Source organism: Gasterosteus aculeatus, chromosome 13 (genome assembly GCF_964276395.1).
Source record: "Gasterosteus aculeatus chromosome 13, fGasAcu3.hap1.1, whole genome shotgun sequence".
Taxonomy (NCBI): domain Eukaryota; kingdom Metazoa; phylum Chordata; class Actinopteri; order Perciformes; family Gasterosteidae; genus Gasterosteus; species Gasterosteus aculeatus.
In genome coordinates this window covers 2,297,757-2,321,733 of record NC_135701.1, presented here as the reverse complement: position 1 = coordinate 2,321,733, position 23,977 = coordinate 2,297,757, and the positions used below count along the sequence as shown (strand labels likewise).

The 23,977-nt window shown below is 43.2% G+C and overlaps 1 protein-coding gene across 1 annotated transcript; it reads right to left on the bottom strand.

Moving 5' to 3' along the window:
- Nucleotides 1-34: 34 nt before the first annotated feature.
- Nucleotides 35-22,580, bottom strand: ehmt1a (euchromatic histone-lysine N-methyltransferase 1a). The gene is made up of 23 exons (XM_078087324.1): nucleotides 22,302-22,580; nucleotides 21,701-22,074; nucleotides 21,058-21,163; nucleotides 20,260-20,346; nucleotides 19,503-19,718; nucleotides 19,223-19,368; nucleotides 16,267-16,410; nucleotides 15,266-15,564; nucleotides 15,103-15,186; nucleotides 14,938-15,026; nucleotides 14,731-14,837; nucleotides 14,050-14,172; nucleotides 11,535-11,636; nucleotides 11,349-11,453; nucleotides 10,044-10,198; nucleotides 9,518-9,685; nucleotides 8,286-8,430; nucleotides 6,028-6,105; nucleotides 4,844-4,959; nucleotides 3,614-3,700; nucleotides 3,440-3,518; nucleotides 1,849-2,024; nucleotides 35-1,745 (listed from the first exon to the last, which is right to left on the bottom strand). The coding sequence occupies exons 2-23, from the start codon at nucleotides 22,040-22,042 to the stop codon at nucleotides 1,649-1,651; spliced, it is 3,051 nt and encodes a 1,016-aa protein (XP_077943450.1). The 5' UTR covers nucleotides 22,043-22,074; nucleotides 22,302-22,580; the 3' UTR covers nucleotides 35-1,648.
- Between the last annotated feature and the right edge of the window lie 1,397 nt (nucleotides 22,581-23,977).

Genomic DNA, 23,977 nt, shown 5'->3' with positions numbered 1-23,977 from the left:
TTCCGGCCAAACTTTTCAAAGTAAAACAAAGACGTTCACATTTTTAAAAAGTATTTATTGACGAAAAATAAATCAATTTAGGCATCAAGCTGACTAATTAAAATACAATTATACCTTACGAGGAACCGTTTGACATGGTCATGTTATATGTATTATTGCGAAGGTTAAAAACATGTAGCTCAACAATAATGGAAATACTTTAGAAACTAACAGACTACACATCCTCTGGTATGATACGAAAAACAATTGTAAAAAGGCAATGAAATTATTTTATTTAAAAACGCTGTAGGACTGAAAGCAAAAATGTCATTCTAACATGATCATTTAGTTACAGTTCCATGAGGACTGTATGGTTGATGAAGATGACCTTGATGATTAAACAGGCATATGTTTGAGCTAAGATCTATGAACACATTGACATGAAAGGAGCTGGAAGGTTTCCCTTGTGTCACTATAATGTTGCAAAAAATGATGGAGCTGCATTTGGATTTGTCAGTTTTATTTTATTATACTTTATTTATTTCATGTAATTATTATTCCTGGAAAACCTAAAAAAATATCTGAATCTACATTTGTCTAATCTCAGTTTTTTTCCCCCACTACAGGTGGAGATTATGAAATGCGAGAGCGCAAATCATTCAACATTCCCGAGCAAAAGTCCTTCTGGAGCGAGCAAATAACAATAATAAAACTAATTAATACAAAACAAATAAGATCGTCGTGGTCGTCGGGGTCGTCGTGGCGCAGGGGTTAGAGAAGGTGTGCTGGGAAGCACAAGGTCGGTGGTTCGATTCCAGGCTGCCCCATGTTCCATGTCGAAGTGTCCCTGAGCAAGACACCTAACCCCTAATTGCTCCCTGGGCAAAAAATATGAAAAAGCCATGGGTTAAAAGTGTAATGTACGTCGCTTTGGATAAAAGCGTCTGCTAAATGACCTGTAATGTAATGTAATGTAATGTAAGATGAAAACAGCTTTCCAATGGGTTTAATTGCTAATTAGAAATGTAGTAAAATGTGTGTTCATCAACTTCTTCACTTTACTTCACTTTGAATATCCCCAAATATTTCAATCTGCATTATTGAAAGGAAGAGCTACATAAGCGGACCCCAACTCTTTTTGCTTTACGAACCGGTTTTATGTTCGACAACATTTCGCAGACCGATCTTGAAGGCGTGGCAGATAAACAACAAAAAAAACGGCCAACAGGGGGCGGAACTTCCGTGCACAGAGAGGAGTGGACAACAAAAATAAAATGCTTGGTGACGCTTAGGAAATGTATCAAGACGGACGAGCGCACATAACTAGGAGAGACTCTGGTCAATTTTAAAATAAAACATTTTTCAGAAAAAAAGTAAAATGACAAAAAATAAAAAGTTATTTTTTATGTGGTGCGGCCCAGTACCAACACGGTGGTTGGGGACCACTGAGCTACAGGGTCCTTCATATAAAACGTGACCTCATTGGGTCTATGGATAAGTTAGATCCTGTGCTGTGAGATGACAGATTTTGTAAAAGTTGCTTTACAAATGGGAAGTCAAGAAAATCCCATTGGTATGCATATAATCAAAGCATCACTGTTGCGTGGCATCTAAATCAGAAGAGAGTGTTTCTGAATGTGTCCAGGCAGAGAGAAGGATTGATGAATTCCTATCTGCTTCCGGCTGATTGGAGACACTTGAGAGACCCACACTGGCAGCTGAAGTACTTGCTCTTCACCCTCCAGTAGTGATCGCCGTAGTCAAACCTAGTGAGGAAAAAGCACCTGTCTATCATATTATCTTTATTTGAACTATTCACTTAACCTCTTTTTCGCCATCAGTGAAAACAGTTGTTTCTCCGCCACTCACCCTATCTGGTCTCCAGCTTTGATAGGCCTGCTGGAGAAGAAGGCTATTCTGGGGAAGCGGAGATCCTGGTGCATGGTGAACACCCTCACAGCCAACAGGTTGGGCTCACACAGATGGTTGATGAAACGACCAACATTGCCAAAGAGCCTCGCATCAATGCAATGAACGTCTCCAACCTGTTAAAGGCGGCGAACACAAAGAGTCACAGTAATAATAATAATCATAATAATAATAATCCAGTGCTGGTGGTAACTTCACATTGGAGTGAAAAGATGAAAAGTTGAATATGGGGTAGAGATCTCAACGCTGAATGGCTAAGGCTCGTCCCGTCACATCAAAGATGTTTTATTGCATCACCTTTCCTCCTTGTCCACTTCAGATCTACACAATTCACTTATTTTGATATCAAAACGGCAAATTTCGCCATAACGCAACAAGTTTTCAGGTATGTATATTATCATGAATAGGTAGAGCATCATTTAAAAAATATATACTGTACGTTTGATAAATCCTTTTTACACATGCCTTACAGAAAACATGTGTCCTTACGTATTTTATAAATTGAGAAACCGACTCATTATTCCACTTTTCCATTTCCACTGCTGAGTAAAACGAACAGAATGTAAGCTAAGTAGACTGCAGTTATCAGGACCATGAAAACATGGAGACCCCAGCATTCTTTGAGAATCACACTTCTAATTATTGCATGTAGACTAATTTTTCCAGATTCCAAATTCGTCGTGGCGCAGGGGTTAGAGAAGGTGTGCTGGGAAGCACAAGGTTGGTGGTTCGATTCCAGGCTGCCCCATGTTCCATGTCGAAGTGTCCCTGAGCAAGACACCTCACCTCTAATTGCTCCCCGGGCAAAAATGTGAAAAAGCCATGGGTATAAAGTGTAATGTAAGTCGCTTTGGATAAAAGCGTCTGCTAAATGACCTGTAATGTAATGTAATGTAAATTAAATAAATGAAAAAGCTCTTTAAAAGAACAAATATAGCAGTCAGACCCGCTGTCATGAGAAGAACACGTCCCTAAGTAAAGCCGTGAGGTTGGCTGCTCAGTGTGTCTGATATGACAGCACATATTTACACACAAGGCGTTTGTGATTTGATTAAGAATAGTTGACACGTGGAACATACTAAGAATCGCGGGCGGCACGGTGGTGTGGTGGTTAGCCCTGTCGCCTCACAGCAAGAAGGTCCTGGGTTCGACTCCGCCCAGTGGCCTTTCTGTGTGGCCTTTCTTCTGCATGTTCTCCCCGTGTCTGTGTGGTTCTACGGCTTCCTCCCGCAGTCCAAACACATGCACTGGGGATCAGGTTCATTGGTAACTCTAAATTGCCCGTAGGGGTGTGAATGTGTGTGAATGCCGATGGATGGATGGACTAAGAATCGCACTGGCCTACAGCACTGGCATTACACCATCATAGGATTTGGTTGGCTACTAAGAGGCTAAATTAAACTGAATCTCCACTTAATGCCTAACCAACACGTTACGTTAGATTACTAGTTCCGGCATTTCCATTTCTACTAGTCTGATTCTACAAACTAAAACAGTAAAAACAGAAATTCATGTAAACCAGCTGAAAAACCTTATTGTCGAGGGTGAAGAGGAAAGAGTCGTTCTCCCTTTTATTGGCCTCTGCATCAGTGATGATCTCCCCGACGTACCTGTGGAAGCATCAGAGTGGAAGGAGCTTCAATTCAAGATTTCATGCTGTAAAACACAGAATTCAGTGGTTTATCTTATGAGAGTCTCTCCTCACTCGCAAATGAATGTTCCCTGAGGGATCTCCTGCATGGCCCTCACTCCCCAGCCCATCTTCTGTGTCCTGAAGAGCTGCAGCCGGGCTCTAAAGCAAACAACAAGGCTGTTATCTCTCTCAGCAGCACAGAAACATTAAAACAACAAGTTTTTGACATTGACTTATTCAAGAAAAGAGTTGCACGTTTCCTCTGGCCTGAAATAAAGAGCTGCCAGCCATCGCCTGTGTGTTATACTAGAGTGCTCAAAGCTTTGTGTTGCTGTGTACGGGATGCTATCCACACTACCCCTTAGCTCTTTGGGTCTTTATCAATATCGTTATAGTGGATCTTCATGACTCTCTTTTTAATGCATTATTTTGTAAAAAGAATAATTAACCTATATATGCTGAGTGATATAAAGTGACTGACACCTTACTGGAAAAACATGAAACTATTCATTTTAAACAACACTAATGTTGGAGCTTATTAGTGCTTCTCCATTTAATAGCAGATTTTGTACCTGTCAAATTGTGTGACTGTCGAATGTGAACAAATACGGTGATGCACACAAACTAACCGTGCAAACGGGCAGTTTGACAGTTGAGTATATCACACCTTTATTAGTAAAATAAGTGACGCGTTCAACAAGGTTAATCACACCAATCGTGAGCTACCGAAGAATGCAGCAAAGGAAACGGTACTTTTAGTGGATATTAGCTGGTCTTTTGCACTCAAATTAATTTTCTTGGCCCGTCTTTAATCAGAAAACCTTAAACCTCTCAAAACAATGAGCATGTTAGCTTTCGCAACTGATCAAAACATGCTGACCATTTGAATAATACTCAACCGTTTAAAACAGGTAGGGAAGAGAGCAATGTTCTGTAAAGTCATCCAACATGAAAGTGTTACCATTTGATGTGACGGAGCAGCCTGTTCAGGTACTCTCATCAATAAAGCATCCTCAGTGTCAACAGGGTCCTGAACTAAACTAAAAGTCAGTGTTATCCAGGCTGTGATAGTGGAAATAGGAGAATGTGTTTAATGGCCAGCAGCCACACTGCAGCTATATTTGCTTAGTCGGGTCATCGCTAGTTAAAACTGTGCGCTGCTGCTATTTCATATAGAACATGTCCCCCTGGAAACCAGAAGGCTTTCATTCCGTGGGCCGTACTGCAGCAAATATGTATGTGCAAGGAAGGGAACTGGCGCAGTGAGCTGCAGGAGAAATCTAGAAGAAAAGAAAAGGTCACCTCAGTCCATTCTGGACCACTCGGTTCCTGCAGGTCCTCCAACAGGAGCAGGCATGGTTACACTCAAACAGCACCGGTGGCTCCCTCTGACAAAAGTCCAGAGGCAGTCGACCCTCCTACGCGCGCACGCACACGCACACGCGCACACACACACACACACACACACACACACACACACACACACACACACCAAGAGAAGTGTTAAAAACTGCTATCAGTGATAAATGCACACATTCACAGTCAGAACCCGAGTAGGCTTTCTCGGAACCAGGTGTTTGTGTTCTCTTTCCAGCCAAAAACATTGAATTACTGCCAATCAGCCAAGTTGCAAAAAAAGAAACTACCGTATTTTCCGCACTATAAGGCGCACTTAAAAGCCTTATACGCACTTAAAACGACAGTGCCTTTTAATCCGGAGCGTCTTATATATGGATCAATTGGTTAATCGGTTGATCCATACTGGCTCAAGGCGCTCTGCCAAACATGCCAAAGCTCGGTCTACGACGGCAAGATGCTGAGCGGGCGCTCAAGTGCGTGAGATATGGAGCTTGTTTCAGGGCGCGTCGGAGAAACAAAGCGGTCGTTCTTGCCGAGCACTTGATGAGATTAAAGAGCGAGAGACGGTGCCCTTTTCTCTACAGTAGCGGAACCATCTTAACGGGGATAATAAGTTATTCTTAAGGCTGGCGCATGCTACTTTGTTCCCCTCGACCGGCAAACCGACATTTGCGGAGACCTCCCTTCATGAATCAGAGGCCATCCGCGCGTCCTTATAGTCCGCCAATGACGGCTTGTGTAAGTGGTCATATTTACGCATTACTTCAGACAAAAGTTCTTCAGTCGGATCCGTTCTCTCGTAAACATTCTTCGTTTTAGTAATGGCGGTATCGGGCTATGAACCTCGCAGCATCGATCGGACCCTGAAAGCACCGTCTCCACCTCCCCACACCCCCCCATCCACCTGCCCCGACGTCAAACGTTTGACTGCAGTATCTTATGCGCCTTATAATCCGGTGCGCCCTGTTTATGAAAAATGTTCTAAAATAGATCATTCATTGAAGGTGCGCCGTATAGTGCGGAAAATATGGTAGTTGCACTAAAATGTGTTTAAAACTGTAGTATATTATTGAGGACAAAGTCAAAGTGACAGTAAAAAATATGTTTGTGCATGTGTGGGAACTTACACTGTCATACCAGCATCGCAGGCTGAGCTGGCCACACATGCAGGTACTGGATGAGCAGTTCTCTCTACAGCTGCAGTGCTGAATAACACAACAAGGGGGGGGGGGGGGGGGGGGGTACAAGTCAGTGATCCTTGATGAGTTGGAACAGAGTTGTTTTCAGTGGGTTGCTACTACCGACTGGATGGTCTGGTGAGGACAATTATACGATCCAAACCAAAAGGCAGAATATCAGTTTACCAGCATTAACAGGGAACCAGTTTGCCTTGTTTGTGGGGCCGACGTCCTCGTTGTAAAAGAATACAGCATATGACGAAACTATGAGACGAAACACCAAGACAAGTACCTACCGACTGAAAGCCGAAGGTACAAAGTGAGCTTGCGATAAAAGATTTTATTGTGGCCTGAAGAAATAGCTAAATCTGCCTGGCCTTTAGTGTGGGAGACTTTGTAAGGCGCTGTATGGTTGAAGTGTCCAGACAAAAAGTAAGCATTTTTAAATGTAAGCTTAAGCAGAACATTGCTGATCAGGGATGTGAGCTGACAGCTGATGGAAAGGGAGAAGACTTCATTGCATACTGACGCGCTGTGGATGAGAGCGCTTTGACTGATACTGCACAGCTGTCCATCTTCATCCGAGGAGAGGACTCGTTTAGCGATTACTGAGGAACTTCTGGGTATTGAATAATGGCACGGCACACACAACCACAGGGAGAGGCATATTCGAGTAGGTGTGTAAATGTGTGAATGAAATGAAACTGCCCTGGGACAAACTGACTGCTTTGACGACAGATCTAGCGCCTGCGATGTGCGGTGAAAAGAACAAGTCATCAAGTGTGATGAGTAAGCCAAGGGTTCGGTGGAAATGAGTGGATAGTGTCCATGTGTCAAAAATCCACAAGTAAGGCAAAGGGAAAGATACTCAGAGCTCCAGGACTCAAATTGGCGAAGTGAGCAACACAACAAAGCATCTCGGTGTGCGAACCTCCAGCTACAGGGATGACGACAAGTGACCACACACAGGAACAAATCACAGAACCTTTAGTAACTTCTGAACTGAAAAGGTGTGATCCATGTGTCCAAAAATGCTTTCTGCTCGTCTCTTTGGCCTATGATGCTGTCTGGCTCGGATTACTGCAGTCGTTACTACATAAGGCCCTGACAAACCACGTCTCCCCGCCGTGTTCCAGACTGCGTATTGTGCTGGTCTGGGAGCTCTTCACGCACAGATTTGCAGACTTAAAATTTGGAGTGCTCAGCAATCCGTGCAGCTGACACGGACAAAGCACCTGTGAGCATCCAAATGTAGCTGATAGTCATCCAGTGCAATGATACACTCATGGCTCTGTGAGCGCTGCAGTCAGCGAGCTTCATCCCTGAAGCTAAAAGGCTGTTAGGAAGCACATACCTGCGTGAGCAGCTTTTCTCTGCGACAAAGATGAACAATAAACCCATAGCTTGAGGTTCCAGCAGCACAGAACCTAACCCCGGAAAATTAATGAACGGGCAGTCAAGAAAAGATGGCAATCCTCTGGCATCTGCATGAAGGAACGAATGTATGTAGAATGTAGTTTGACCAAGCAGCCCCGCTTGGGGATGTTTACGATTCAATACATGGATAGTGTTAAGTCGCCAAAAGGGAGAAGCAAAAAGGGAAATAATGATTCTTCCCACAGAACAGCTTGACTTGTGGTAAACTGGAGGAGATGTATGGAGAAGGTTGCCAGCCTCGGTTCTGCGTTCTCTGTATTTTAGCTGCACCCAGGAAGCGGGATCCAAAGGGCACCGAGCGCTGCGCAATTTAATAGGCGTCTTTTTCCCATCAGGTTGCATGTAAAAACACCCTGAGACTTATTATTTTTATCAATGAAAAGCTACACATGCCAATAAATTCAAAATGTTAGCCGGTCCACCTTCGGGTGTGGGCTGGCTGATTGGATTTCACTGAGAGCCAGATTGGATCTCTGAAGGCACACATATGATGGTTCTTGCGTCCTGGCATAATTGTGAGCACATAAGTGTAACCCTTCTTGTAGCATTCACACTCAATACATCAGTCTTTAAAAAATAGATGCTGAATATGGTTTTTCATGATGGCCACTGTAGTTTTCATCATGTGCATCATTAATACGGCGCGATTTACTGTTGTTTTGGTATTGAATATAAAATATCACAATATTCCGAAAATACACAGATATATGACATGGGCATCTTGCTTTTCCTTCTTTAGAACACTATACCATGAATGTGTGTGGTCTCACCTGTAAATGAGTGATGTCCCGGTCAATGTTCAGGGGGGAGGTGACACAGTTGTCAGGGATGTATTTAAAGTTGTCAGGGATTGGCTCGCTGTCGACGTCATTAACACAGGTAATAGGAACTGCCTCGTACCCCCGAGAGATATCCCTAAGAGAAAGAACATTTGTTTTAAAATCATCTTCGGGATTTCTGAGTCAGAGATAAAGCAAACTTATTGGGAAATAAAATGTGTTCCGAGTGGTATTTATTCCGTAGGGATTAGAAACATTTTAAAAGAGTTCTCTCTTTATTGAACCAGTGTTGCCAATTCCTCAAAGAGGCTGCAGAATCAGCGGTGGCTTTGTGATGCCAGTCTGGACGTGACGTGTGTCTCCTCTGTGCTCTGACTGCAGCTGGACTGCTGCAAGCCGCCAGGTCTCTGTGAGACTCGCTAAGGGAAGTAACTGCAAAACAATACGTGCCTTCACGTCAGACACCACAAAAGTCTCCAATAAAACCAGATAAGGTCGCTGGTCACTTTTGACAAAAAGAGGCTTTGGAAAGTCAATTTACCAAACGAAGGAGCCTGCGCATATCTAAAGTCCTGATTCTGACTTTCTAACCCTCCTTTTCTTTTGTGTCGGAAATGGACTTCCATATGAATCAACCAGACCAAAGATTTAAGAAAAAATAAACTAAGTTGAGTGGTCCCGTCCTCAAGCCGATCCAGAACTTAGACAGGAAACACCACAACTTGACAGTTAGTGATGTGTCTCCTTTGAAGTTGACTTCTACGTTTCGATGTCACTAGCGAGCTAAAAACAAATCAAGGAGGCGCTGTGACAACACAAACCAAGGGAACAAGACCTCATTCTCTGCTCAGGTAGACAACACTACTCTATATGATGATAAATACAGCTCCTAACGACATAACGTCTTCTTCTCTCCTTCGTCTTCCCCTAACTCTTTTGTTAACGCTTTAATGGCATCAAGCGTTCATTCAATATTTTATGCAATAACCTGGTTCGCTGATGTCTACAAAGAGCTGCTCAAACTGCCTGTCTAGAAGACATCTTTTACAACGCCACACTATACCTATAAAACTTAAACCAGCTTTGGTTTTAAACTTGATCATTTTCCATATTTTGTTGTTCCATAAGCAAGACAAGAAGACAGCAGAATCACGATTTACAAAAATTGTTTCATGAATGTAAATCTCACACACACACACACACACACACACACACACACACACCTGCTGAGCAGCCTCTCTCCAGGACTGTCCCGGCCTCTGCTGGCATCCGTCAGCTTCTTGTTTGTGTTCAGGGTTGTCCACACCTTGGAGCTAAAGACGCAGCAGTCTAAAGCAGTCTCTCCCTCCTTGTTCTTCTGATTGATGTCGGCTCCACGAGACAGAAACAAACTGCAGATGAACGCTGTCTAAAGTTTAAAGTGTGATGACTTGGCTTCCAAAAAGCATTTTGTAACCTATACAACAGTCCAACAGTGCAACAATATGGGTGTGTTGGCGCTTTTTCCATATCACTGCAGTTCTACTAGCCAGTATTAGGCCATGATTAACAGTATGGCGAAACAAGGCAAAACAAGAAACAAATAAGGTATCAGCCTTTGGATGGCAGGAGGAGAATGCGACTATTGAAATGAATGAATTATATGTTGTAGACCCGCCTACAAACACACAGTGTTCACCTTTTATTTGCAATGACCTCACCTGGATTTGACAGTGGTCTGTATACATTTGGTTCCTAGATTACACTCACATCACACACTCCAAGTGGTTTTCTCTGGAAGCAACATGAAGCACAGAGTCCCCATGTACGTTAACAGCGTTAAGGTCACATTGGGCCTCCAGCAGAGCCAGGGCGATGTCATCACATCCCGAAAGGGCTGCCCAGTGCAGGCACACATTCTCCTCCTGGACAGGGAGCAGATCGGTGGTAAGCAATGGTGTCTTCAGAAAGGAAACAACATGCTAGGATCCACCCTAAATGCGTACACTCAAAGCTTCCATGATTTCGACAACCAGTCGTATCAACACCCTTGGAATCATTTAAAGAAGGATTTTTGCACACATCCATATTTTCATCATGATTAGGAAATGTGATTGTGCACTATTTCCCCCTTTTTACTTACTTATGCAATCCTCCACCTGTGCAGGTGATAAAGATATGCTGGATGAGGTGATAGGAGACTGTGTGACACAGTACCCATGGTGACTACTCACATACATTAACTGTTTTCACAGTATGCCGAATCTGTCCCTAAACTATGGAAAGAAATGGAGATGGTACCCATTGTAAAAATTCTGCTTTCCAGCATTGCTATTGTGCGCGTGCTGACATCAGCCTTTGGCTTATTATACTGCTAGGCATGAATACAGCCTCCGAGCCGCTAGCATTAGTCTTGTATCGTGAAGCTTGTGCAATTGTTCCAAGTTAAACACAGAAAGGTCTCAAACGAGTCACAGCGATATTGTTATGGACTGGCGGTTTAAAGCCTCAAGTTGGCAACTTGTTTTGGCACATTTGTCGTCATCAACACATATCTAGCTGATCTACCAGTCAGCTGAGGAAGTGAGGGAATTGATTACTGAATTGTAGGAGTCAGAGCCAAATAATGCCAATAAGATCTGAAGAACAAGCAACCCTCTAAAAGGTTATTGTCACAGTCAAAGTTTTAATGATCACACATTTCAGTACAATATTTTAAACCAGAAACCAGTTCTGGAAGGTCACAGTGACATTTAACCACAATATTAGTAAAGGGACCTGAATGGTCATACAGCAGTCTTCTGAACAGGGCATTGACCATTAAATGACTCACACATATTCACAGACTACTACAAGGTGTAACCCCCCCCCCCCCCCCCCCATCCTGATCTAATCCAATTATTCACCCATACTGATGCCGCAGCTTGGGGAACATTTTGGGGTCCAGTGAGTGACCCACAGACGCTTTGTAGAAGACCTCCAGACACTAGAAATCTTTGGCCATTTGGACCGATATGAGACATGGTGTGTGTTTGTGGGGAGTGGGAGGGGGGTGGTGGTACTGTGGCCACTCACCTTGTCTCTGAGGTTAACATCTGCCCCTTTAGCTAGCAGCAGGTGGACCAGCTCCTTGTGTTTGCACTCAATGGCCCATGTGATGGGAGTCCATCCCCCATCGTCCTGCACAGTCACAGGCTGTAAGCAGATCTACTAACATTTGATTATTGATAACATTAGCTGTTAGTGGTTGAGTCACTCTACCTGACAGTTGATGTATTTGGATGCTTTGGCGAGTAGATGATGGACAATGTCACAATGCCCCAGTTTAGCAGCCAGATGCAGACAGGTGAAACCAATGATATCCTGGGATGACAACATGATTCACGTTGAACAATTTTACTAGCACGCGAACAAGCGAACTGGCTGGCGAGCAGTACATGTAATCATAGTACTGTGAATGGTGAACAGAAGAGTTGGACACAAAATGTGGGATGCATGGCTGGTTATTTCCCATTGATTACAAAATATGGTAATGCGTGTTTTGCCGACTAGTTGTCGGGTATTTTCCCTTATTAAAATTCCCATATCAGTCTTTCTACAAAAGGTCGTCTTTTTTCACATTTAAGATTGTATAAGCTGTCCATAAATCCATTATAGAATCAGCTGCTACTACAACTACCCCCCCCCCACCGGCCCACTGATCAGATATTTATTTCCAAATTTATTTTATAGAACTTCCCTCCAAAATTGTGCTGTATTAAGCTACAGTTCTTGTCAAATGTTTACATACACTTGTAAAGAACATAATGTGATGGCTTCCCGTTATTTCTACAAGTCAGGTTTTTCTCTGAGTGATTGGAACAGATACTTTTGTCATAAAAAACAAGTTTTGGTTCTTTTATGACTTTATTATGGGTCAACAGAAAAAGTGATCAAATCTGCTGGGTCAAAAATATACATACAGCAGTGCTAATATTTGGTCACATGTCCCATGGCCATTTCCACTTCAATTAGGCGCTTTTGGTAGCCATCCACAAGCTTCTCGTTGAATCTTTGACCACTACTCTTGACAGAATTGGTGCAGTTCAGTTAAATTTGATGGCTTTCTGACATGGACTTGTTTCTTCAGCATTGTCCACATGTTCTCAATGGGATTTAAGTCAAGACTTTGGGAAGGCCATTCTAAAACCCTAATTCTAGCCTGATTTAGCCATTCTATTACCACTTTTGATGCGTGTTTGGGGTCATTGTCCTGTTGGAACACCCAACTGCGCCCAAGACCCGACCATCGGGCTGATGATTTTAGGTTATTTTGAAGAATTTGAAGGTAATCCTCCTTCTTCATTATCCCATTTACTCTCTGTAAAGCACTAGTTCCATTGGCAGCAAAACAGCCCCACAGCATAATACTACCACCACCGTGCTTGACGGTAGACTTGGTGTTCTTGGGGTTAAAGGCCTCAGCTTTTCTCCTCCAAACATATTGCTGGGCATTGTGGCCAAACAGCTCCATTTTTGTTTTGTCTGACCACAGAACTTTCCTCCAGAAATCTTTGTCCATGTGATCAGCAGAAAACTTCAGTCGAGCCTTAAGGTGCCGCTTTTGGAGCAAGAGCTTCCTTCTTGCACGGCAGCCTCTCAGTCCATGGAGATGAAAAACACGCCTGTCTGTGGACACTGACACCTGTGTTCCAGCAGCTTCGAATTCTTGGCAGATCTGCTTTTTGGTGGTTCTCGGTTGACTCGTCACCCTCCTGACCAATGTTCTCTCAGCAGCAGGTGATAGCTTGTGTTTTCTTCCTGATGGTGACAAAACAGTGCCATGCACTTTATACTTACAAACAATTGTTTGCACTGTTGCTCTTGGGACCTGCAGCTGCTTTGAAAGTGACTTTCCGGACTTGTTCAAATCAATGATTCGCTTTTTCAGATTGATGCGGAGCTCCGTTGACTTTCCCATTGTAGCGTTTTTGGGCGTTTGTACCCAATGAGCCCTATTTAAATGGCTTCAGAGACGTAAACAGCTGTAGTCACTCATAAACACTCACAAGAACTTAAGAGGCCATGAAGCTCATTTCCTTGACACAACTTTCTAAGTCACCAAAATTGCAAATTCATGCCCGGCAGATTTTTCTGCTGCTGGGTTTTATGTTAACACATAATAAAGTCATAAAAGAACCAAACTTCATGAATGTTTTTTGTGACAAAGAAGTATCTGTTCCAATCACTATCAGAGTTGTAGAAATAACTGGAAACTCAAGAGACCACGACAGTGTATGTAAACGTTTGACCACAACTGTAGTTCCAACAATGGGAAAAACCCAATCAACTCTTTCCCAGTAGCCCCCAGTCTCTCCAACAGAGGGACAGTAGAAAACCACACAAAATCAGATGAATGCCTAATTTTCTATTTTCATTTGCTTTGTCTGGATCGAGCCCCGGCTGCTCCATGTCCCATGTCGAAGTGTCCCGGGCAAAAATGTAAAAAGCCTTGGGTTAAAAATGTAATGTAAGTCGCTTTGGATAAAAGCGTCAGCTAAATGACCTGTAATGTAATGTCTTTATTCATGGTCCAAGCTTAGCATTTAAATGTTGCTTCATTTGTTTACTTTTTTATATTTAAGACATGAAGATGACGTGCTTTTGATTCTTTTAGTATGTGCTGCTACATACGCCATTATTGCGGAGTGGTGGATGAGCCCTGTTTCGTGAAACAGTTAATAGCGAGACATCAATGAATGATGAGTGGAGACATAATAGGGGACAGCGGACCCACCTTGTGGCCCACGGAGGCTCCAGCCCTCAGCAGGTACTTCACAGTTTCCACATTGTTGTTCTCACAAGCCGCCATCAGCGGGGTCCTCTGCTGCTCATCAAACATGTCTAGGTTGGCTCCAGCCTACAGTAGGAACACACACACACACACACACACACACACACACACACACACACACACACACACACAGTGATCATTATATAAAAATGCTCAAACTGAGGTAGGAAACTGGGTCGAAATAAAAGAGGAGACATCGTTAAGGTTTTCATCCAAAATACTGGATCGTGCCCCTCAGTTGAGGTGAATAATTCCCGTTTCCCCCCCAAGAGAACTGGATTATTACTATTACTAGTTACTATCTTACTTTTTCTACATATAAATTGGGTAACAATTGAAGTGTGTTTTGAAAAACGAATTTTGAATACTTTACATTTTTACTGTGTGTTATTTACATATTATGATAGGGTACCTTTAAAATGAACTGTTCAGCATGCTTTTCTTTAGTAAAGGAGAAATAATGATGAAGCATTGTAGTTCATACTGGATTACTCCACAGTAATACAATTCTAATTCTAAAGACTTGAATCTCATCGTATTTACCAAAAAGCTTTTTTCTGAAAAATACCCAAAAGGTGAAATTCATTTCTACTACAAACACTTGATAATGACACGTCTCCTCACCTGGACCAGCATGTGACAGATCTCCTGGTGACCCTCAGCAGCAGCTGCGTGCAGAGGGGTGCCTTTGTTTTGGCCCTCCATCAGGAAGTTGGGGTCCTTTCCATCAACTTGAATTTACAAAGCTTGGTCCATCAGTGTGATGACAATACATGCTAAAAGCACACATTGAGTGATTGAGTGAGCGTTTTTTGTCTACTAACATGTTACCTAGGAGATGAACGACCTTCTGGAGCTCTCCTTCTTTCGCAGAGATGTACAGCTGTCGGGGGGGGTACTTCACTTTCTTTGGTTTCAGGCTGAAAGAGGATGACAAGATGCAAACTGTGTCCCACACTTCAGCAAACTGAAGTAAAGTACCACGTTTAACCTTACTTCTCATCATCCAGGGCCATCAGGATACTCTCCAGGGACTCTTTTGGTTGTCTGTTTGCAACAGACATGGCTGCACTGTTTACACTGGAAAGAGAATGCCAACTGTAATCATCTGTTTAGTAGTTGTAATATTACTGAGGTTCTCTCTGTGAGAAGACGCTACCCGCTGCGGCTCTCGTCCCTGCCCCTCTGGGGCTCGCTGGTCTTCTTCGCTCGGAGTATCTGTGGAACAGCAGGCATGGTTGGTACTGAAGGCAGAGTGGCCACGGCAGAGAGTGTGGGCCCAGGATTTGATCTGGGTACAGAGGGAGATGGGTCGGCCCTGGACACTGTGACCTCTTTGGCACCGCTGGCATCTTCTCCACAGTGAGGGCAAAACCGGAGTTCCCTCAAGATGGAAGCACAGTCGCGGTGAAATCGATGGGAGATGCTGCCGTACGGCCTGCACTCCATGAAGGTGCCCTGTGGGACGGACCGGGAGAACACTGTATTAAGATTCACAAGTTATTTAAGTGACAAAAACATCATTCAAGACATTTAAAGCAGAGTGCCCCTACACCACCGGTTGTCTTGATGTCCTCCCTGATGCTCTTCAACACCATCATTTACTAATGCTCAAGTTGGCTTTTGACACCTTTTATTGGCACTACTACTAGCCTGGTTAGTATTGTTGTCTGTGTTGTTAATAATGTGTTAACGTGGATGCCTCGCTCTCTATTGTAAACCAAGTCTACCTACGGGTACAAATAAAAGTAACCTAACCTGACCAAACCGACGGCTGGAGCGACAGAAGTTTCCACCATTTGTAAACATTGTTTAGTTTTTATATCACAATGTATGATTATATTATACACACACACACACACACACACACACTTCAAATTTCATACCCCAAATTGGGGCAGATTCACCCATCATCATCAATTTTGCCAAAATGGCTTTGCAAAATTTCACAACCACGATGAAGTTCAAAGTCAAGGAACAGGCTTCAAAACATTTTATCTGCTGGAGGATATTGTAACAACATTCATGAATGACTTTAAAGTCTGACCAAAATGTTTCACAATTAAGTTCTTCTTAAATCAAATCTACTTTACATTAATAATAATAGTGTACACTGAGGTCCCACATGTTTACAGTGAGGGTGGGGTCTGTTCCACTCACCGCCCTGCAGAAGAGTCCACAGCCGGGGCAGCAGTGGTGCTTCACCATGCCTGCCCGGTGCTCCTCACACAGAACCAGAAGGTGCACCGTGTTAGAGGGTCGCATCATTTCCTGCTTCGTGACTCGCCTCTGACAACGAACCAGCTGAGGAGAGAAGATAATAAGAATTACACTGTACAACAATAAAACCAACAGTGTACCAATACAAATCTTTCCCAACAGCTCTTATTGATATCTTCTACTTTGGGCATATCCTAAAGGTTCCATTGTTGTTCTGACAGGTTATCCTTGGTTTCCTGGATAAAGTTTGTGGGAAGTATGTGTTCCATTGAAACGTACAGCAGGAGCACCATCATAATCAATTCATGGTGACTGCTCTGATACATAAACTCATCTATTTGTGAGAACAGCGCCTAAGTATTCGATGTGTTTTATAGACGTCAATTGGTGAGTAGAAACTGCAGTACAATCAGTTGAACGTCTTTCTGAGAACTGGATGGGATTTCTACCTGATTTCTGACAATAGGCCGAGGCGCAAGAAAGCGGATTTAAGTGACTTTGAACATGGCATGTTTGTTGGTGCCGGACAGGCTGGTCGGTCAGTATGTCAAGACCAGTTACAACCAAGGAGTGCAACCAAGAATACCATCTCTGAATGCACGACACGCAACGTGTATGTGTACATATATAAATAGTTAGTCAGGGAGGTGACCAAGGACCTAATGGTCACTCTGCCAGAGCTCCAGCATTGCTTTATGAGGAGAGGAAAACCTTCCAGAAGGACAACCATCTCTGTAGCACTCCACACATCAAGCCTGTGTGGTAGAGCGGCCAGACGGAAGCCGCTACCCGGTAAAAAGCACATGACAGGACTCTCAGACCATGAGAAACAAAAAGTAACTCTTTGGCCTGAATGTCAAGCATCATGTCTGGAGAAAACCAGGCACTGCTCATCACCTGGCCAATACCATCCCTATAGTGGTGGTAGCAGCATCATGCTGTGGGACTTTTTTCAGCGGGACGAACTGGGAGACTAGTCGGGATGTAGAGAGACATTGTTGATGAAAACCTGCTCCAGAGCACTCTGGACCTCATACTGGGCCAATGGTTCATCTTCCAACAGACCCGGACAGTCTATAGTCTCCATATCTTTTCACAGTCCATCTTGTTGCCCTTTTTACCTAGTTTTAATTATGCTCAAATAAATATTTCTATATATCCACATTGCCTTGTACAAGTAGTCACCCCCCTTGTCATGGTACAACAATATGTATAATTAATTTCATTGGGATTTTATGCAATGGAACAACACAAAATAGTCCATGTGGAAGTAGGGGCTAAGTTTACTTGGACCTCAAAATTATTTACAAATACAAATTTGAAAAGTGTTGGGTGCACGTGTCCTCCTTTACCGTGAAGATCTGGTGAGACCAATTGCCTTCATAAATTATAATTTGCAAATCACATAATTAGTAAATAGGGTCCCCTTGTCTGCATTTTAATCTCATTATAAAAACACGTGATCTGTGAAGGCCAAGGAGCTCCCCAAACAGCTCAGGGATGAAGTATGAAGTAGCGTTAGGTTACAAAAAAATATCCCAAGCTTTGACCATTTCATGGAGCGCCATAAAATCCATTGTCAAAAGCAAACCTACCAATAGAAGGCCGTCCACCCAAACGGACAAGCTGGCTAAGGAGGATCTGCAGAGATCCACAGCTGAGGGAGGAGAATCTGTCCAAAGGACAGCTATAAGCCGTGTACTCCACTAATCTGGACTTTATGAAAGTGTGGCAAGAAGAAAGCCGCTGTTGAAAGTAAACCATAAGAAATCGCTTCTGTTCGCCACAAGCCATGTGGGAGACACAGCCAACTTGTGGAAGAAGGTGCTCTGGTCAAATGAGACCAAAACACTTTTTGACTATGTGGATGAAGCCCAACACTGGCCATCACTCTGAGCACACCATCCCAACAGGGACACCTGTGCTACAGGTGGTGTAGCATCATGCTGTGGGGATGCTTCTCTGCAGCAGGTACAGGGAAACTAGTCACAATGAGGGAAAGATGGATGGAGCCAAATACAGGACAATCCTTAAAGAACATATAATCCAGCAATCCGGCAAAAGACTAGAGACTGGGGCAGAGGTTCATCTTCCAGCGGGACAACGACCCTGAACAACGGAATGGTTTAAAATGGCCCAGTCAAAGTCCACACCTCAATCCAACTGAGAATCTATGGTAAGATTTGAAAATTCTCCATCCAATCTGAATGAGCTTCAGATTTTGGCCAAGAAGAATGGACGAACATTTCATCTGTAGATGTGCAAAGATGGTAAATGGTAAATGGCCTGTACTTGTATAGCGCTTTTCTAGTCTTCTGACCACTCAAAGCGCTTTAACACTACATGACATCATCCACCCATTCACACCCATTCATACACTGATGACAGGAGAACCATACACAGTGACACCTGCCATCAGTAACTACCATTCACACACTGTAGTCGCAGCTACAGGAGCAATGGTGGGTTAAGTGTCTTGCCCAAGGACACAACGACATGCGGGTTAGCCGGGCCTGGGATCGAACCCACAACCCTCTGATTGGAGGACGACCGTGCTCCCCACTCACCCACAGTCGCTGGTGGAGACGTAGCCCAAAAGAAGCAGTGGAGTGGCTTCTACCAGGTATTGAGTCAAGGGGTGAATACTTCTGCATCAAAAGGAAGTTAACTTTTTCGTTCTCATTATTGTTTGTCCCAATAAAATGTATTTTTTTGCACCTAAAAAATGTAATGTACTTTTGATCAAATGGAGAAAACTTGAATTCCAGTTTGTAACAGTACAACATGGGAAAACGTCCAAGGGGGGTGAATATTTATGCAAGGCACTATATCTAAATATATCTACACATATACATATATATCTACACATATATTACACACTTCAGATGATGGTTACCATTCCATCAGTGCTCTCCATGGCCATGCAGCTCTGATCTATAGAGGACACGTTGCCTCCGCTGTGAGGAGTCTCCAGACGACAGCAGCATAGTGGCAACTCCTCAGCCAGGTCTGTTTCTGTCACCGCAGCATCTGCTACTACACCTGCAGACATGCATTCCATTACTGCACCACAAATCACACCAAATAACGCTAAAAATGGGTTACCTAGAAGAAAAAGGGGACATGATGGATTTAGGTCATCTTCGCTGGATCAGTTAGTGAAATATTGTTGTTACCTGTCAAGGGGGGAGATAGCAGCTCTTCCTGAGCTTTCAGATCCAGACAGTCCAAGGCCAGCTCTGTGTACTCAACATGGCAGTCTACTCCTGGTTCCACCTCCAGCGATAGATTCTTCACAGCCTTTGGTTCTCCTGCTTTCTGATACTCTGGTACAATCCCTAATTTCTTATCCCCAGCAGCTCTGTTAGGCACCACAGTAGGTCCTGGTTCCTCTTTCTGAATAACAAAAAGAACGAATTGTCTTAATAAAAGTACTACATCTATTTTATCTCACTCCTTGTCTTTAGATGGTCTGTAGTGATATCCGGTCACAAACGCTAGGCGGTGTTTTAAAAATATATATATATTATCTTTCACAGAACACTACACTCAGAGGTTAATACTTTTTAGTACCTTTACGTGCGTGAGGGAGCAGGACTTATCAAGCTCTTTGCCGTGGAACCAGCAGCCAGACACAGTCACCTCATTTAAGAGCAGACTTTCCTCTTTGATACCCTAACTATAAAGTTAGGGCTGGCTCAAGTTCATAATTAGGGCTCGCGCCTGGACCAGCCCCTAGATAAGCTGCAATAGGCCTAGACTGCTGGGGGACCCTAGGATACATCGCAACCCCCCCCCTTCATCCCTTTGTTTCTTGCCCTGCTCAATCTGCAAATTGTCCAAAAAAATGATCTGAACACATTTTTTAATAGCCGACTGACGGTGTGTTGGTCGGAGGTCTGATGAATAGAAATAAAGACATAAATAATGGACCTGCCTTCTCCTGCTGTTTAAGGGCCTTGGCTTTCTTCTTGGGGACCAGGTTGTATATTCCCATCTTCCGCTTTCTTCTCTTCACAGCTAGGATAAGCACAAAGACTGAGGTTAGGTGGGGACCAGAAGTCATCGTATCAATTCTACTTTTATTGTTATTAAAGCAATGGCCGTTTAACTATGAACACATTTTACTCCTCTCTCCTTACATTTTTAAAAGAATATTGAAACAGTCGCAAATACAAATCCCGATGACACATTTTAAGAACTGCTGCTTTAAAAAGCACAAAAAGGCTCTACCTAAATGATGAAACGTAGAGATTTATTAGAAGAGATGCATCGGTTTTGGGCATTGGCCAACTCAATCTTTCTTTTACTTTTAAGACAACATCAGGCTTGATTTAAACATCACATTACCAACTCTGTAAAACAAAGTCTAAGACCATTTAAATAAATACATAGATATGCATGTGGTTTTAGATCCTCACAACTTATCAGTTCACATTGAATGTCAAAAATAATAACTTATTCATATTGCAAAAAGAAACATTTAAGAAGGACGAACAGACACCACTCAGTCGGTATATGAATGGTACACATCTGTATACTACCTGTAGGTCCTTGCTTGGCTTACTGCTCAATTTTGTAAATCTACCAATATTCAAAATCCACATAGTTGTTAAAGGTTTCTCCCCTCACCGAGGAAATACTCTGTATGAAGAGAACTTAACAAGGTTTGGATCTACCATCGAGTTACAACGAAAATCACTGAAGTTTGCAAAGAAATGAACGACTAACCAGACGGAGGCTTGATGGAGGTGAGGGTGGAGACCGCTCGATGCTCCTTGTCCACGCGGCCGGGACGGAGCTCCGAGCTGGACTTTGTTGCTTTCCTGGCAGGAGGCTTTGAAGGCAAAATGAAGGCAACATATTCATCTACCTTCTTTGGAGCATAACAACACATGTACCGATGGAGGAAGAACGATAAGAAAATGGACGTTTATTCAATCTGTTGCACGCCCTGACAAAGAGTTGGCGGTTTGGTTTTTGGTCTAACGTGATTATATGAATATTGTGTATACATTATTATGTATTTAGTAATTGAAAAAAAAAAAAAAAATCAAATGGCAACTCTTAACTAGGTATATTTAAAAAAAGAATATATATATATATGTAAAGCATGGAGTGTTAAATTATTATGTGCGGCCAACATTGACAGTTTTAATATACAGTACCAGCCAAAATATTGGCCACACTTTCTCATCTTCATAATACACCAGGCAAATTTGAATAACATTAGTCTGTTTGCTTGTCAAAAACTGGAAATCTAAAACTGTAATTCTCTTCATTGATTCAATCACAATTATCACTGAGAATTTACAAGACACATCACAGATGCTTGGAGTTGTGCAAACATTTGGCAACACATCCTTGGACTTACATGTGCGTTTTCTCCAGTCAAGGTCGGGATAGATCCTGAAGTGGGAGTTGGTTGCTCGTGGCTTCCAGGAGCAGAGAGTCTCCGTCTGACATTCAGACTTCCGAGTGTGTCCAGAAACTGGCCCCCCGGAGCAGCCAGCGGTCTCCCAGAGGCGGCTCCTGGCCCTTTGCTGCCGAGGGCATCATTGCTGTTGAGTATGGGTGAGCTGTGGAAGGGAGTTATCTTGACATGGGACCTCTGACCGCTCTGTGCTGCTTGGCCCTTGGCAGCAACGGGGGTCCCAGAGGGCTGACCGGGTCTTCTACCTCGTCCGGGCTGCTCACTGGCTCCACCGCAATCCATCGCCGTCCCGAGGAGCCTCAACACAGCAGCGCCTAAGAAGTTTAACAAGTTTCACTACACTGGCAAAAGACGCTCGAAGTCAAATAGTGCATATAGTATGCGCATCTTTGCGTGGCCATGGCTTCCACATGGAAGACAAGCAAAGCAAAGCCCGGTGGACGCGCCCAAGCGGGGACGCGTGTGCGCGCGTACATGGCTTACACCCACCCACGAGAGCTTCGATTTAGAGAAAAATGTAAGTAGCAGCGTTTCATCCTACCAGCTCCAGTTGGTGTAGAATATCCGAGGAAGGGTGACCAGCAAAGGACGGGAACGGAAGATAAGAGTTTTCACTTCCGCCTCTACCTTCTCAAGCACGTGATGCTGTGGGCACGTCTCAATTCACAAGGCTGCATGCTTAAGGACGCATTCGTCGGCCGCGTACGTCACTTCGGCCGCTTTCCTCCTCCGAACGGGGTCGAGTGACGCAGCCCTCCAGGCGCCGATTTGCAGGACACATCTGATCTACCCTTTGCGGACCAGCATTTTCCCAGCATGCAGTGCGGGCCGACGAGGATTTCATTTATTCAGGGCGGAGGCGGGTGATCCGACAGCGGGGGAAGCGTTTACTTTAAAATGTAAGGTTAAGTAATACAATTCACCCAAATATATATCGATATAAATGTTATATTATACTATACAACATCACATCTTAGTTTATAAAATGGTTACGTGACGTTGGTAACCGATGTCGTGTTTTAAATACACATAAGACACGTGAATAAACTGCTCTTAGTGATAATTAACTCCGTCATGCTCCTCCCCCTGAACTTGCTTTGCACCTTTGTTTTGTTGGGTGATTATAAACTTTGAATTTACTTTTGTCCTTTTAGCTACTTGGACATATTCTGTAATATCTTAAAATAGCTCATAAGTTAATACATGTGTTTGCTGTTGTGGTTTTTATTGACATTATTTATTTATTGATTTCCTCTGGCTTAAGATTGCAATATTACTTTTATCTGAAAGCTTGCTTAACTCACCCTAACCCTTTTATTTGAAGTTAAAATAACCGAAAAATGATCTTCTCTTAGCCTGAAATATGTCATGCTCTGGATGATACATATCTTCCTAAATTAAATAAATAAGAAGAAGATAATCTTCTCTGTATTTTTAAGGCTTTTACTATCAAGCGTAGCAGGTTGCTAGGCAACGGCAGCAGTGGAAGTAGAGCTGATGATGCAACAGGAATCAATAAATATTTTACTGGATAGGGCTACATTCACACCTACCATTTGTCTCCTTGTTACTCAAACATCAATAGGACGATAATCAGTGTGATGGTCCTCGTCTGGTTAAATCCACAAACATCACTATAGATTAAATTAAATGTATCTGAATCTCATCTGTGTCTCTACATCAATAGTCATTCACCTCATGGTGTTTATCTCTAAATCTCATCTCAGTCTCATTGACGGTCCGGATCTTCTCAGATGTACTTTAATCCAAACATTGATAGTTTTAATGCACAATGATACACACTACCAAGACTCACTGTGGAGACAAGACGTTAAAGTTCAGCTTAAAGTTATGAATCTAAACTCTGCCCTCAGACAACGTTACCGGTGAACGAACAGACTCCATTAAAGGTTCTGAACACTCAAGCCTAGTTATACGGTAGGTATATCTCATGTATAACCGTTACGGAGACGTGAATACCAGCGGAGCATTTCACAGAAGACTTGACAGGCTGCTCTCTGCGGGCTAAGATGATGATGATGGTGTGGAGAGGTCTGACGGTCCCGTTAACAAGACCTCACATCTCTGGACATCCTGGAGCTGATTATTAAGTAGGATGAATGTTGACAAACTGCCAACAAAATTGTTGCTGAAATAACTAACTTCTGGTCTGAAAAAGTCCTAAAATGACATTCCGTGACTTAAATAGTCAAATTT